General features: G+C 39.0%; 1 protein-coding gene across 4 annotated transcripts in view; it reads right to left on the bottom strand.

The window, feature by feature from the left end:
* Positions 1 to 15487, bottom strand: part of nectin1b (nectin cell adhesion molecule 1b) — a 229170-nt gene that overhangs the window by 36316 nt on the left and 177367 nt on the right. For 3 of the 4 annotated variants that reach the window (XM_081614636.1, XM_081614638.1, XM_081614637.1), the window contains exon 8: positions 3612 to 3707. In XM_081614636.1, coding sequence (XP_081470762.1) covers positions 3612 to 3707 — 96 coding nt within the window. The remainder of the gene's footprint in view (positions 1 to 3611; positions 3708 to 15487) is intronic. The other variant, XM_008426427.3, reaches the window with a different exon arrangement.

The following is a 15487-nucleotide window of genomic DNA, read 5'->3' as shown; positions in this document are numbered from 1 at the left end:
GAAGGCCTCTGGCAGAGACGAGCTTTTAAGGACGTTTGCTCACATTACGTACTCAACACACAGAGATATTAACTGATGTTTGTTTCACTTTCCAATAAAAAGTAAAAAAAGTGATTGAAAGTCACCAAAGTAGCCAAAAACAATGAAAAGTGTTTCGTCTCTGCAACAACGTGCTGTTCAATGTGAGGGATCAAATAGCTGCCCACTGCCGTTTGACTCACATTTTCCTTCCAGTCAGCAGAAGCAGCTGAACTCCAGTCAATACACTCTTGGCACTGTGAACCTATTTATGTCAAAAGGTGAAGAATTTAATGCCTCAGTGGACATACAGAGAGCTGAGCACTGGACTTTAGATGTAATAAAATGGTACAAAGACTTATTCGAACAAAAAGAAGAAGACAAAAAAAATGCTCCAGCCTTGTCGATGGTTGTTCTCTATTTGGCTCTCAGAGCAACAAACATCCAGGCTAACTGGACGGTTTCCACCTGGTATACATATTTCATTTAGGGCCAGCTGCACAGAAGGCTCTGGCGCTGGAGCATCTCGTCTTCCTAGCATATCTGTGGTATTATTAAGGCACTGCAGAGGTGAGAATAAGAGCTTTCGTCGATGCACTTTATCTCCTCCTGCCTGCTTTGTCTAGTCTGTTTTTCCTGAATGGTTGGTTTTGCCAGCGGCGCAGTAGTTGTTGCGTTTAGTCTGCTTGATCATAAATGTTTGAGCTGCTTCCAGTCGGCTGCAGAGGGACTCTGGGGACATTTAGCAGAAAAATCGTCTCACATGCCTCACATTTGAGCAAATGCAAAAGAGAAAAAAGAAAAAAAGGGGAAAAAAAACAATTTATAAACATTTTTGTACATACAAAATACAGAGACTTTTAACTGCCCAACTTTTAGTTTTTAAACATTTGCACAGCAAAAATACAAAATCTTACCAAGTATTTTTGGTCTAGTTTCTAAAGCTGATATCTTAGTACATTAGAAATTCTTATTTCTAATGTACTAATGTTCGTTAGTTTTGTCTTCAAAACTAATGAACAAGTAACATTTCCCCAAGATGTAAGAGCTAGTTTTAAGTAAATGATTCCTTCATTTTTTCCATGTCAGAAGTGAAATAATCTGCAAGTGGAACCAGAACTTTTATCAACAATCAAGAATTACTGACTTAAAACAAGCTAGTATATGTTGTTGTAAAGTTATTTCTGCGTTAGTTTTGTCTTCTTTTGCGTTAGAGAAACAACTTCAACTAAATTCAACATCTTTTTTATTCAATTTTAGATGATCAGCAAAAAAACTACACAAAGAATAGTCTATGAAAAAACAATAGGTAATTGATTTTTGTTGAGAATTGATCTGTAATTTAAAAAGTCACACTTCCTAAAAGAAAAGCATTTAATTCCTAAAATGTCATCCTCAACAAGCAGAACAGCATATGGCTCACTCTTTCTCCAAAAAGGCTGGTTGGATCTTATGAACTGCCTGTGTTGGTTCTTCATATTCGTCCTTTTCTTGAATTACTGTCAGGGGCCGCAGAAAATCCTTCCTAGAGCTGCAATCGGCCCCCGGGGCAGCAGTTTGGACGCTGCTGCTCTAAAGCTTTCAGTTTCATATTTTAGAAAATACAGCAGAAGACGGTTTTTCTTCCTTTCTTTTTAAAAACAAATTCCCTGAGTCCCAGCAACATTAACACATTAAAACACACGACAGCTGAAGGGAATAATCTTGGCTCCCCACATTTATATGGATTTTGTTTTGACGTCTGCCCGCCCGCGTGAAGCATTGTTGCCTGCCACTTCCTGAAAACACTTTGCTGTGACTCGGTAGTGACTCCTTGTAACGGAGCCATGTGAGCACGGACTGTCTGGAAAGGTGGGGATACGAGAAAAACCTGCTTTATTGCTGCATCCTAAAAAAAAGATATAAATTACAGTGAATTACTTGATAAAGTTTTGCTAAGGCAAAACCTCTAGAAGTTCAAAAAGTAGGGAGAGCAATAATTAGAGCTGTGTCATTACAAGCTGCCTGGTGGCTGTGCTGATTATCTCTGTGTCATTTAAGGAGACTGCTCATCATGATGACTGACAGGCTTTCAGGCAGGAACTCGCCAGCTAAGTGGATGAAGACACGAATGAAGATAGAGTCATGATTTAGAGTTCAAATTCAAATAATCCCTTAATATTTTGGGACGGCGTGAAATCGACGTTTTGTATGATAAAATCGGGCCGCTGCTACTTTGTGAGACGTTGCTGTGCAGAATCAGTTCTCAGAAAAAAAGCAGCACCTGGATTTATTGTAGATTTTCTTGCAAGCATGACAATTTAAAACTATGCAGATTTAAAAATATGCATAAACTGCATAGTCATTTGGTTAATTTAAATGATTTTAAAGGGACTTTGTGGAGGGTTTTCCAATTGTTAAGGATGAATTGTTTCCAAAAGAACTGATGAGTGTCAGGCTTGTTTTAGATTTGACCACAACAAATTTAAAGAATGGTGCACCGATTTATTTTCTTATTTTTGAGAGACCGGCGATCGGCTGATTTTTACAGGTGAAGCCGATTTTATCGACCTCAGAAAAGGTTTAAAAATCAACCGCTGGTTTGACGGACAGACCATGTCTGCACGCTTGCAGTTTACAACAAGCACCCCCATATTGCCAATTCAGCAACTTTCTTGCTATGTTGAGCAACATTTCAGACAACGAAAATTGGCATCTGCCGAAATTGGAACCGGCAGGTCAGGTTTTTAACTGATCGGTAATTGGCCAGATAACTGCAATCGGTGCATCCCTAAATTTAAATAAGCTCAAAATGAGGAAATAATTGAACTAATTAGATGAGATGTTTTGGTGCAAGAACACACATGCAGACCATCATCTTTTTAGGACTGGAATTAGCTGCTGCTGGTTTTGGATCAGTAATGTAACGTCATGATGCTGCCACCCGAGTCAAACAATGAGGTCATCTGAAGGACTTGGCAGAACCTGGCTACCTACTGAGGATGTGATTCGCTCATTTGGTTAAAATGCTTTGGACCTGGATCACGTCTGAAAGTTGCTTGAAGCCTGGATTTGAAGAGCCGTGGTTTAGATCAAATCATGTTTCAAACTGGCCCATTGAAAATCTGTGGCGAGACTTCAAAACTCACAGTTCAGACATTGTCTTCTCAATTTAACTGTGGTTGAGTAAAGAAATATCAGAATAAACATCCATCAGATGTGCACAGCTGGTAGAAACAGCTACACATGAACATATTTTCCATTTTCAAATTATGGTCTACTTTGTGTTGGTCTGTGAAACATTTTGAAGGTGCTGCAGGTTTCTCAAAGTGGGGTCCCGTTTCACCGGGGAACATTTTAAGCACCAGCCTGTGAGGATTTTAACAAAAGGGCACTTTGAGAAAACTTCAGGGGAAATTTCAGGTAACCCTGGGAAATGGGATTCAGCTGAAGTCCAGTTGATGCATATTAAAACCTTTTTCAAGAAAACACAAAAGGCAGAGGCTCAACGCTACTTCAATTTATTCTCATTTAAAGATAAATGCCTCGTTTTTAAAACGGGTCCAAGCTGCAAATGTTCACTTTAAAGTTGGGCAGATAATTAAAAGTCTTACCTGGATGTCGTCGGAGGTCAAGTGTCCCTTCATGTCGCTGTTCTTCTTTTTGGGAGGCGGGGGAGCTGGTTTGTGGGCGGGTGGGAGGTCAGTCCTGTTAAGAGATCGAAAAGACAACATGACACTCAGCACAGTCAGGGTGGGCTGCTCTTCACGTCCCTCACCTTCTACAGCACTCTATAATGAGAAGTCCTGCCTGCACTTGCCTTTTTCACTCTTTCCTTGGATTTTGATAGATCTCGTGTTGGTGGCTTTGTTGCAGCCGCAGCCATCCCTGCCCTTGCAAAGGCTCTCGCTGGAGAGACACTGTGCTAATGAGAGTGGGCTGTAATTGGACACTGAGGTGAGGAGATAGGGATGGAGGGGGTGTAGAGGGCAGGGAGAAGGGCATGTGTGAGTCAGGTCCTCAGGGTTGGACTGAACCTCATCCAGAGTGCCACGTGGACAAACACCCTGCCTACTGTGCAGTGACCATTTGTTTGACATGCCGTTCAGAGCTGTGACACAAAGAGCTCAGCGGGCGCTTTTACCTGAATCACCGGCACCAACACCCTTCATCCTAATGCACTCAACCCTCCCCTCCGAGGCCACACCGGGGAAAACAAACCGGCGACAACTCAAAGCTACATGTGCAGCAAAATATTTACAAACAACATGTTGTTTCTCACTGTCTGGTCAAACAAAAATGTTCCTGCTTTAGGTCAGTTAAGATGACCAAATTATTCATGTCTGTGTTTTCCAGTCACGTAGTGCCATATTAAAGCAGTCAAGTCACTATGCTGCCTTCAGTTGTTAGAAATATGCTGCATGTATGAAACACGATGTAAAAGAAAGTTTACACCTTGAAATTGGGCTTCTGTGTCTTTCCTCAAGCACATCATCACAGCAATCCTCCTCTATTGACCCTTTATCTTCGTTCTGAGGAGTGAAAAGTAGTTTGAACAATGGTGTCTGCCAACTGTTGCTGATGCTAGTCTGAAGGAGCTGAGTGGGGGAGCCGGCGCTTGGCAACCCTAATTGGTTGCAGGATTCCTCAAATATGAATGGAAGAAAATCAGAGCAAAGAGAATGATGCAAAGTTAAAATATTTTGATTTCACACAATACTGCCCATCTAAACGCCAAACTAATTAGATATTTTTCTTTCTTAAAATTCAAAGTGTTCAAAAAATGTCTTTAGTTTTTGGTGAAACTCTGTTTTTAGTTGTTTTTTTTCCCACAGTCTCCTTTGAATGGTTTGCTGGAAATGTGGTTTATTCCTCTAGACAGAACTGGTGCAAATGTTTAGGTTTGCCGGCGGTCATTAGGGTTAGGACAGCTGGACATTTTGTACCCAACTATGAAAAAGGCGTCTGGAGGTTTGTTTGAGTTCCTTTGGATTTCCCATGATGCCACACAAGGAATCAATGTTTTTGAGGAGCTACCATAAAATTATGAATAATAAGTGTGTCTCAATATTTTTTTTTTATCAAATATTGAAAAATCAATAGGTATTTTCCAGACTGCTTAATCGTAGCATATGAGAAACTCTGTTTTTTGAAAAAAGTAATAAAACTTACCCCTTCATTTTTCTGGCCTTTAGATTTGTAATCCTGATTCAGAGTCAGATCGTGAAATAAAAACACGGCTGCATCTCTTTTTAGGCTCCATGTACAAGCATCTTGTTTAACGCTGTAGGTCACATCCTCTTAAAGCAAATCAACAATAAAAATGCCGTGTCGTGATCTAATAGAAAATTAGGTTTATGGACCTGATGGACAGCCGTAATTGAAAGCTTTATGTTGAACTGATCTGAAGTGAATTTGGATAATTATTTCCGACAAAAAGGTTTGCCGCCATGCAGCAGTTACAAAGAAAACCTCTTCCCTCCAACACGCCGGCAGTCAGATGTCATCTGTCGTTCGCTGACATGATATCAGCAGTGATCAAAGATAATGAAGTGCAGCACGGATACTAAGCTGTGTACCTACACGCATTATCTCCACCTCCTCCCGCCTCCCATTCGCACTGGTTCACGTCCTTATTGAATAACATGACCTTTCCGCAAGGCCATGCTGGCGTTTTAATGTGCAGAAAATTTGTGCATGAGTGCACCTCTTAACTCTTTCTTTCACGCTCATTATTTCCGGTCCGTATCACCTTGTCTCCAGACGGGGCTGCAGTGCCCCTGCCAGATTCATGTGGCACCATACTCAGCCTGCCTGCAGCACTGAGGCACAGCTATCACACAGGAAGGCAGCATTCAGCGCATTACCTCCTCGACAAGCCAGAACCTACAATTTTCTCTGAGATAGATAAATATCAGGCTTACAGGAATCCATTCTGCACAGGTGCAGCACCGTGCTCATTAAAAGTATTTTATGTCTTATGACAGACTGCATATCAGTACCAGGAAAAATTCAAAAGGGTTTCACGGCGAACATCGTAATGGTGTTTCGAAGAATGCATTTCAACCCCTCTCTCTGTGTGCCAGCTAACGCTGCGCTTCTGTTTCAAATGTGCGCAAAACATCGTCGATGTGCAGCTAATGGCACAAAAATACAAATTTTTAATTGCTGCGTTTCCATTAAATAAGAAATGCAGTTAAACAGAAGCTGCACCATCATCCTCCTACGACTTCCTGTCATCTTCTTTGTGTTTTCTGCTAGTGGTAACATCTGATTATTTAACACGGCTCCGTTTCTACTGCAATTTTGCAAAATACACAAATTTTGATACAGTTGAAAAACCAATGACTGTAGAGCAAAAACGTTTTATCAAAAAAAAATATATATTTTTTTTCAAAATTGGCATGTTCCCATAAAAAAAAAAAAGAAAGAAGTATTTTCATAATTCCAGTTTGCACAATAATATGCTCAATAAAAACACAGCTACTGAGGCATGGCAGAGAATATAGATGTTTCACTAATCTTGACACAATTTTATTGTATTTTCACACCAGAACCAGAGGTTGGTACCAACCCACATTATCCACATATCCAAAAATATCAATACAAATAAACTTCTATGTAAAAACTGGAATAAAAGATGGAATGACAAAAGGTTTCACCCTCTTATTCCGTCTTTTTACATAGATGTAAAGTTATCCGCATATCTAAAAACGTCAATACAAGTAGGTTTATAAATAAACCTCTATGTAAAAAGACCGAATAAAAAAGTGTTGAAAAGGAGGCGCAAAAATGCAGAGAAAGCCAAGAAAATTGTGAAAACCTGTCAGCTTTTTGAAAGCAATTGTGCCTACCTTCATTAGGGCAAATAAATGCTGTCTGGCCTCATCCTAATTAAAGGCCTATAAAAAGATTTCTTGATACCAAGGGATAATAAAAGAAGCATCTAGTGATAGGTAAAGAGCCCTCTCAAGACGATATTGTTAGTACTGTTTGCAGATGTATGTCTGAACTTCTGAACAGTAAAGTTTGAAATAATCTGAAAATGGAAAAGTGATTATTTAGCACAAATCACTGATGGACCGATGCTCCTGACAGGGCAGAGGAGTAAAAATAAAATCAAGAACCACATTCCAGCAAGACCTTGAATTAGCAGGTATAATTTATTAAAGGCAAATGACAAGTAATGCACTCAAACTGTCAGTCGAAGAAACTCTTAACTGGTTTCAGAGGAAGAAAATAAAGCTGATCCAGTCAACCGTATGAGTTCAATCCAATTAAAAATCTATGGAAAAAAACCTGAGAGCAAAGAGGCTGCAAGATTTAATCACAGATTGAATGAAAAAATATAAAAATAAAGATGATCAACAAAGGATTATATTGTACTAAATGAATAACGTGTTATTCTATTGTATTACTCATAACTTGAGTTGTGGACAAAGTTGTGTTGATCTTTTTCGAAGTGCTGATTACTTGGGTTGTTAACATCTGCTGTGAATCGCACCGAAATATCCTGAGAAAAACATTCATCGGTTCCATACATACGCTCCCCCCTGCTGTAAAATCAGTCTCTCTAATCCAGACACATTTCTCACTCTGACTCGTGAAAAGGTAAAACCGCGGTGTCCGCAGGTGTGGACAAATTCATTCAAACAAGGTGAATCCTGCAATATTTATGAACGGAAATTTCCATTTCAGCCTGCAATTTTTATTTTTTCTACCTACATCGGGTCTTGTGGAAACTCCGGCAATTGCGTTTCATTGCAAGGGAGTCAGGACAAATATGCAGTTTGCAGGGGTCCCCCCCACATGCAGAGTGGTTTATTAAATTTGACCAAACACAAGGATATTGACTCATCTCATGGCTGCATCCCTACAGCGGTCACGTCGGCCGCGATATACCTCCCATTCTCGATTGAATCCTGCAACATTTGTTATCGTGTTACACACAAGCAGCAGCAGTGTGTAGCACAGGATGCTGCTCCCGTTTGACACGTTGCTTGGGAGGAGGGAGCAGAAAGCAGCAACAGTGTTTGATGAAGTGGTGTGTGTGCTGAGAGTACAAATACATAGTAAGACTGGAGCACAGGCGAGCAGATGCCAAGACAAACACACAGCCTCTGTTTGCTATGCAAGTAAACTTCAAGTTTCTAGATGTACGCTGCTTGATTACCTTAACGTATTTGTATAACCAATAGAAAAAGAGACATGAAGCAAAGCAAACTGGATTTTAGGAAACGTTATGATTTTCTTTCAAAAGTATTGTTTTAAACGAAAGTTCATCTACTGCATGTTTATATCTATTCATCAAACTTTTGAGCATGTTTCACAAAGCAAAGTGTCTTTTCAAAAATGAGTGGAAGTGTTAACATTGACTTTCCATTATCATTATCCACAATATTCATCAAATAAATGAAATCATATCTTAGCATAATTTTACCCTGTTTGATGTCTCAGGCTTTGATTGGTTCATTAATAATCTGCAGTTTATCGAGTAAATTAAAGCCATGTCAGTAAAACAAAGTTGAAATAATAGTTGAAACTACTGTTTAATAAAATCAGGGTCTTCATCAAGTCACTGGCTTAACTTAACTTCTGATATGTGTTTATATTACTTACAGCAAGAAGGGCAATATAAATATGACAACACAATAAGCACATCCTTTTTCATGTACAAAATTTATGATACAGAATTTAGACATTGTTTCATTAATCTAACAAATCTGGGAGTTTTTAATTCTTTGCTATGATGTTAAATTAATGATAAATAACATCACAGCTGCAGTGACAAATGTCTTTAATGTCAGCTGACACTGTAGTAAGTAAACAGTATGATGTTTGAGGGAAAGAGGTACGTTTATGAATGTTTTGAAACAATCAAATTATCAATGAGTCCTATTAAAACATAAACATGCTAGCATTAGCCTAGCCGCTCACCATACTTCTCCACATGAAAACATCGGCAGATTGGATTCGTTGAGATTTAACAGTATGTTTGGAAAAAGCTATGAATGTTTTTGGTGATGTCAGAACATAATAACTTTCTTAATGTAGCAACATTTCTTACAGAAACTCCAGTTTCGACGGTTAAAAAAAATTGGAGACGTCATTGTCCTGAAAGTTAGCGGTCAGTTTTCTGTATCTGCTCTGTCTTCGAAAACCCCCAGTCGGTCATGACAGATGGCCTCTCGTACCTATCCAGGATCTGCTGGAGATTTATTTCTATTAAAAGGGGAGTTTTTCCTTTCCACTGTCGCTGCAGGCATCCTTGGTATGAGGGATTGCTGTAAAGTCAAAGAATTGTCTGTTGTTGCTCTGTGCTTGTTCAGGAAGAGGGAATGCTGAAAGACAAGCTAATTTAAATGTTTAACTGAACTGAATGCTCCGTTTGATAGAAAAGATAAATTAGCATGTACTTATGACTGAATTAAAATTACTTTTTGTAATGTACCTTTACATGACATTGTGAATTAATGCATTATAAATAATTCAAACTGTATTGAATTTAACATCTGCAAATGTTTGTAAGTGACTCACATTGGTATCGGTAATAAGAGGTTAGCATACAGTAGTGAATTTTCACACATGATACAACATACGCAAACTGTGAATTGAGAAAATGTGCGTATGTGAACACAGAAATAATTACAGCAGGTCTTACAGGTATACATTTTTACCCATTAATTACTTTCCTTAGAGGGTAAAAAAAGCTTAGCAGAGTGCATTTATTAAGTCATTTAGAAAATGCTTGCTTCACAGGCAGTCCCCCATAAAAGGTATAATAGTTACAGTGTGTTGGTAGCTCCAGCATGGGGGCTTTACAGTAGTGAGATTTCTCAGAGGAAGAAGATTAAGCTTTAACTTAAGTAACCTGGTTTCATATAACTGCATAATTTCATGTCTTGCCACCAGAAATAATTGGACCATGCTCTCTGTTAAACTGGATATTATTTCTTAATTTTGGATTTTTATGCAACTAGCATTCAATAACTTAAAAAAGAAAAAAAGCAATTGCTAGATTTTTTTTCCCCTTTAAACCCAAATGGTTTGTTTAATGTTTGACCCCCAATTCTAAGTTACAAAGAGATCCACAATTTGTTCAACATGTTGGCCTAAATATGTTGTAATTTTCCAATCAACTAAAAAACCTTTAGGCAGGTCGCCATTTTTAATTTTTATTTTTTAAATCTGCGCAATCCATTCAAAGCTTTAGAGGAAAAGGGTTTGAATCCCAGGCTGGGATCTTTACGTGTGGAGTTTTCATGTTCACACCATGCATGCATGAATTTTCTCTGGGTCTTCCTCCCACATCTCAGAAGCATGGTCACTCTAAATTTTCCCTAGGTGTGAGTTTGTCCAGTTGTTTGTCCTTTGTGACTCATGTCATGCGACCGACTGGCGACTATAATAGCTTGATGAGTTGTTTTATACCCAACTGGCAATTTGAAGGTATAACTACATTCATAGGGGAAAAAAACAAATACAAGAGTTTTTTTTTAAATGTAAAAAGTATTGTGCTTTTATATATGAGAACATCAATATATTAGAATTGTGACTTTTCAAATAATCAACTATGCAGTCCATTAGTAATGTCATGCTGGTAGGTTTGTGATGCCTGATTGATGCAGAGACCATCACGATCTGATGAGAAGTCGGCTTCTCACCAAACAGACTTCATCATGGATTAGTGGTTTTTCTTCAGGGCTCCAGAAGGCTCTACAATTTATCTCGGCTAGGCTTTGAAAGTGCTGTGTGCATCTGGACAAACAGTTCTGGTGTCATTTCCTGAAAGTGCCTGAGTCGCTCTCGCAGTTTGGAAATCACAATTTAGTTTATGTCATTTACCAAAGGCACTGCATGTCACCTTCACTTTCCACATGTTTGCTATTTCTTCCAAATAGGTATATTTGGAGTGGCCTGTGTTACTTTTTCTTCCCATTGCTGTTTTCTACTGTCACCACCTGTTCTGCAGTTTATTTACCACAACGTCCAATTAGTTGGCCATCACTACCTTAACCCAGTGTTAACAGTCTGTAAGTCTCAGGACCTTTAATGTGGGAAAAATCCCAATTTTTCCAGTTAAAACAAGAAATAGAGAACATAACCAGCAAAATTTGACAGATTGATGCTGTTGCTGCAGATATTTATGTGGTTTCTACTGTGACTTGGGGTTTCTTGGAATGAAAATGTATCCAAATGTAAAACCAAATGTCTTAATCCCAACTGCATATTTCCCCTTTTGGCATTTTAAGCTAATGTAAACATTTTATTTGCATATAGTTGTGTGCAATTACTGATGACTACTTTTTATATTTAGCAGAAAACCTAAAATCACAAATAAGAAACTATTAATAGATGCTTCTATGTTTATACTCTAAAATAATTATTTGGACTGTTCTCAGTTGAAACATCTCATGGATGACATTTGTAGCCCGACACATTTCTGTCTCCAACGCTTTCATTACACCAATCATGTTTAAGCTCATGTGTCTGTTTGTTCATGACGTTGGTTCTGTCAGTCATTAGTCAGAAACAATGATGCTCTCCTCGGCTTGATCACCTCATGTGCATCTCAGCTGTGTGATCGCGCAGGCTTCTTCAGAGCCCAACGCGATGCTGGCAGCATGGGGGCGTCGGCTGTGTGAGACGCAGACACAAACTAGAGCTGACAGGCGCTGCAAGCCTAAGGGGAGCAGAAAGCAGTGGGCAGAGAACCATAAGCTACTCTCTGGCTTTGCACTTTGTTTCCTACACAGACATCCACCTTGAAGACCTCGCTCCTCCTCGCTCGGTTGGCTACAAAAGGCTCAGGGCAGCTTAAGGGGAGATTTGAAGGGGATAGCGATGAGAAAACATAACTAATCCTTAAACTGAGAAGAGTAATCTGAGAGGAAAGATTTACAGCAAAGGAAACAACTTTTTACAGTGCAATCAGAAAAAAAAGTGACCTTCCTATTAGAAGCTGTTGTGCTGGTGAGACTCATTTTTTGTGTTCAATCAGGGTTAAGATGTCCCTCTGCTTTACAGTAAGAAAACACTCTTCCCCTTTCCAGCTTGGTGAGAGATTGTAAAGTGTTGCATCCCCAGAAGCATTTGGATTAAGAGGCCGCCTAAAAACTGTAGCCCAACCCGCAGAAAACAACCTGAAGTGCTGGAGCTGATCCTTGGCACTCCTATTGATTTCTGTTGATCACAATCTTATTTGGCAATTTAAATGCTAATGATACTTTTAATTGCAAGACGGGATAAATGTGATTTGATCTTTAGGAGGCAATTACTTTCATGCTTTGTCTAGCTCCGATCTTTTTCAGAAGGCGGACAACAATTACTCTGCAGAACTCAGATTTCCTTCTTTGCTTGCAAAAGAAGAAAGAGCGGGGAAAGAACGAAACAAGCAAAGTGTTTCTTTTGTGTTCTTTGACAAGTTTATCAAAAAATTATTTCTTTTGCTGAGGAGAGAAGCTTAGCTTCCAAAAACATAATACTTTACAGTCATACATCCACTCGGTTCTAGTGTGTTTTCAACATAAGACATTGTACACATATGTACTCTGATGTACAAAAAAAAAAGACGAGGATTGCCCTAGACACTTGAAACGCATGTAGCACATTCTATACAGCAAAAACAAAGCACCAGTTTTATTTACTGACAGTAGAAATGAAAGATTTCAATTGACACCCAGTACATTAACAATCCATATTCAAAGACTCACATGAGAGACAATCCTACTTTGGTTACAGCTTAAAGCAAGAGGATGTGCGACAATAATTGACCATTTAGCACATTTAAAAGGTCTTCACATAGTAATGATGACCATCTTACAAATCAAAATGTACACAAGAACAAGTTATATCTCTTGGATTTACTTCTTCCAGAATTATATGTCTTTAAAGGTGCTGCTAAACGACACGACTACTGTCCATCAGTGACTTCAAATGCCTTCCAAAATAATAGCAATGCTCTATAACCCTTTAGTGATTTTCCTTGTGGTTGGATGTACTTAATACCGCCCGTCACACTATTGCATATCTGCCTGGTACCGTTGTCAGTATGTCGTCTGATACCATAGAGTACATAATTTGATTTCCAGTTAAACTCTCAGATTATTTACTACACACAGGCACCACTGGTACAAAATTTAAGTAAATGCTACACAAATATAGTAGCAGTCTTTTGATAACTTGGACTAATCTCATTATAAGCCATGCAGATGCTCTGTCTGCGCTGGTGAACATTCACTCAACTAACTTGGCCCTGTCTTCTGAGGCATTATTTAAGCCACTGAGAACTGTAATATTAGACAATCTTGCGACGGTAATATTGCCACTAATTATTGTGATGATGGTATTAGTTGCATGGGCCACATAGGGGAACGTTGGCTTGCAGAGAAAAAGGGAAATTTTTCCATAAAGTTTGCAGTTAAACTCCATCAAACAAACTGAAATGTGAATTAGTGATACTTGGTAATGATAGTCAATGGCGCTGCATCTAAACAATATTGTCTGATATTAATATTGCACAAATTGACATCATGGCTATGATATATTAGCCATGATATCATGCAGCTCTACTGCAGGCAAATCTGGATAAAGCACTGAACTTTAATCTCAATAGGGTCTGTAGAGTTTGGTGGATTAATTCCAGACATTGATAATATTGATACCAGGTCTGTATCAGACTGATATTAGCGGTGCTTTGGTTTCAGATTCCCTCAACTCTACCTCAGAAAAGAAATTGTTTTGATTTGTTCTCTGATAGTTTTTTGCATTCGTTTGTGTGGGAAAAATGCACAGAAACCATTTTAACATGTTATTAAAGTATTTTGTAGATACTTATAAACTTTGTTCAATTTCTGTTGAAGGTTTGAACAAAAAAAGTCAAAGAAAAAACCACAAGAATACCTTGACGGCTTGATGATATATCATACTTAAATAATTAAAAGTATCGGTATCAGTATCGGTATCGTTGGACTTATTTGGTGTTGAATTGATACAAAAATGTGCGATACTGCACAAGAAAACAGAAAAAAAAGATAAAGTGACTCCATGCCAAAAAACCCCCACTAAGTTTTATGCCCTTCATCTGTATGCCAGCATATGTAGCAAGATAAGAAACAGTGTGACAGTAGCTTTATGGTTTTACTCTTACGCAGCTGACAGCATGGTGGAGGTTGGCATCAAAGTAGTTTATACCAGCGAGTATTTACCACAACAAGGAACCAAGCTGTACATCATTTTTTCCCCACTTTGCTATAATTGGCTGTGCTTTTCGGCATTTTGGAGGTCATACATCAAGCTCTGGCAAAACGTAGCGATGAACACATTATTGGGAGAACATCGCCTCTGACAGTGCCTATCTATTTTGATAATCAGTTGACTATTGTGCCAGTGTAGCCTCCAAAAGGAGCCCGGTGATTTATTAGGATTGACCAATTTTGAGTCACATCATGTGCTGCTTTGTGAGGGCAAACAGAGGCGTGACTGGCGGTGCAGTCAGGCATGTTATCAAATGCCCAAGCTTGATTAACAGCTCATCAACATGCAGAATTAAACAGTCTGGCTAAACGCTTCCCCTTTACCCCGACATTACACACTCACATAAAACTATGAATCTCTTTACAGTGATCCTGCAGCTAAACAAACGCGACGCATTCCCTTCCTGCACCTTATCAGCTTTTATATCATTAGATATTTCAATTAGAAGAAGTGAACAAGTTTCTAATATGACACTGAACACGACTGACAACAACACACACAGAGCTTTTCACCACATTTCACTACATGAAGCAATCCATGCCAAAATTAGTGAGACACAACAACGGTCACAGTACTGAGAAAACGATAAGTCATGCAGATTCGATGGGAGTCGTCCACACAAAACGGGAGAAAAAAGAGCAGGAGACAGAGGGAAAAGGTGGGAAAAGGGGGACAGTTATGGATAATATTGTGTCTTAGTGTCACAAAGCTTTAAAGAGACAGTTCAGTTATTCCATTTTTTGCATAATATCAACAGTAGTTCCCAAACCTGCAGTAGAAACATGTAATATCGCAGTGAGTTTGTTGGGAGAAATGTTTAGGCTAACAGATTGACTCCTATTTAGCTAATTTAAGCTACTTTGAACAGCTCAAACTGAAATTATTTGCTATCAAAGTATACAGCCTACAATATTAAACATCTGCATGTTTGGAAGGACGGTTGTCCATCAGTGGACTGATAATTAGCATTTAATAAGAACTGTTCATCCTGTTTCCTCTAAACCAGTGGTTCTTAACCTGGGTTCGATCGAACCCCAGGGGTTTGATGAGTCGGTCTCAGGGGTTCGGTGGAGCCTCTGCCGTGGAGGTAAAGACACACTTGTGTAAAGTCGTGATGACGCCCCGCTTTGCCATCACTTGCTGCAGAGGATCACGCTACAGTGCTTAGCCAATCAGAGCTGCGGAGGAGCTGATTGAAGGAGTTCGACTCTCAGCATGGATTTTAACTTGTGTC

Source organism: Poecilia reticulata, chromosome 13, assembly GCF_904066995.2.
Source record: "Poecilia reticulata chromosome 13, P_reticulata-male-v2, whole genome shotgun sequence".
Classification (NCBI taxonomy): domain Eukaryota; kingdom Metazoa; phylum Chordata; class Actinopteri; order Cyprinodontiformes; family Poeciliidae; genus Poecilia; species Poecilia reticulata.
The sequence above is the reverse complement of the archived record's forward strand: the minus strand, read 5'-3'. Positions and strand labels throughout refer to the sequence as shown.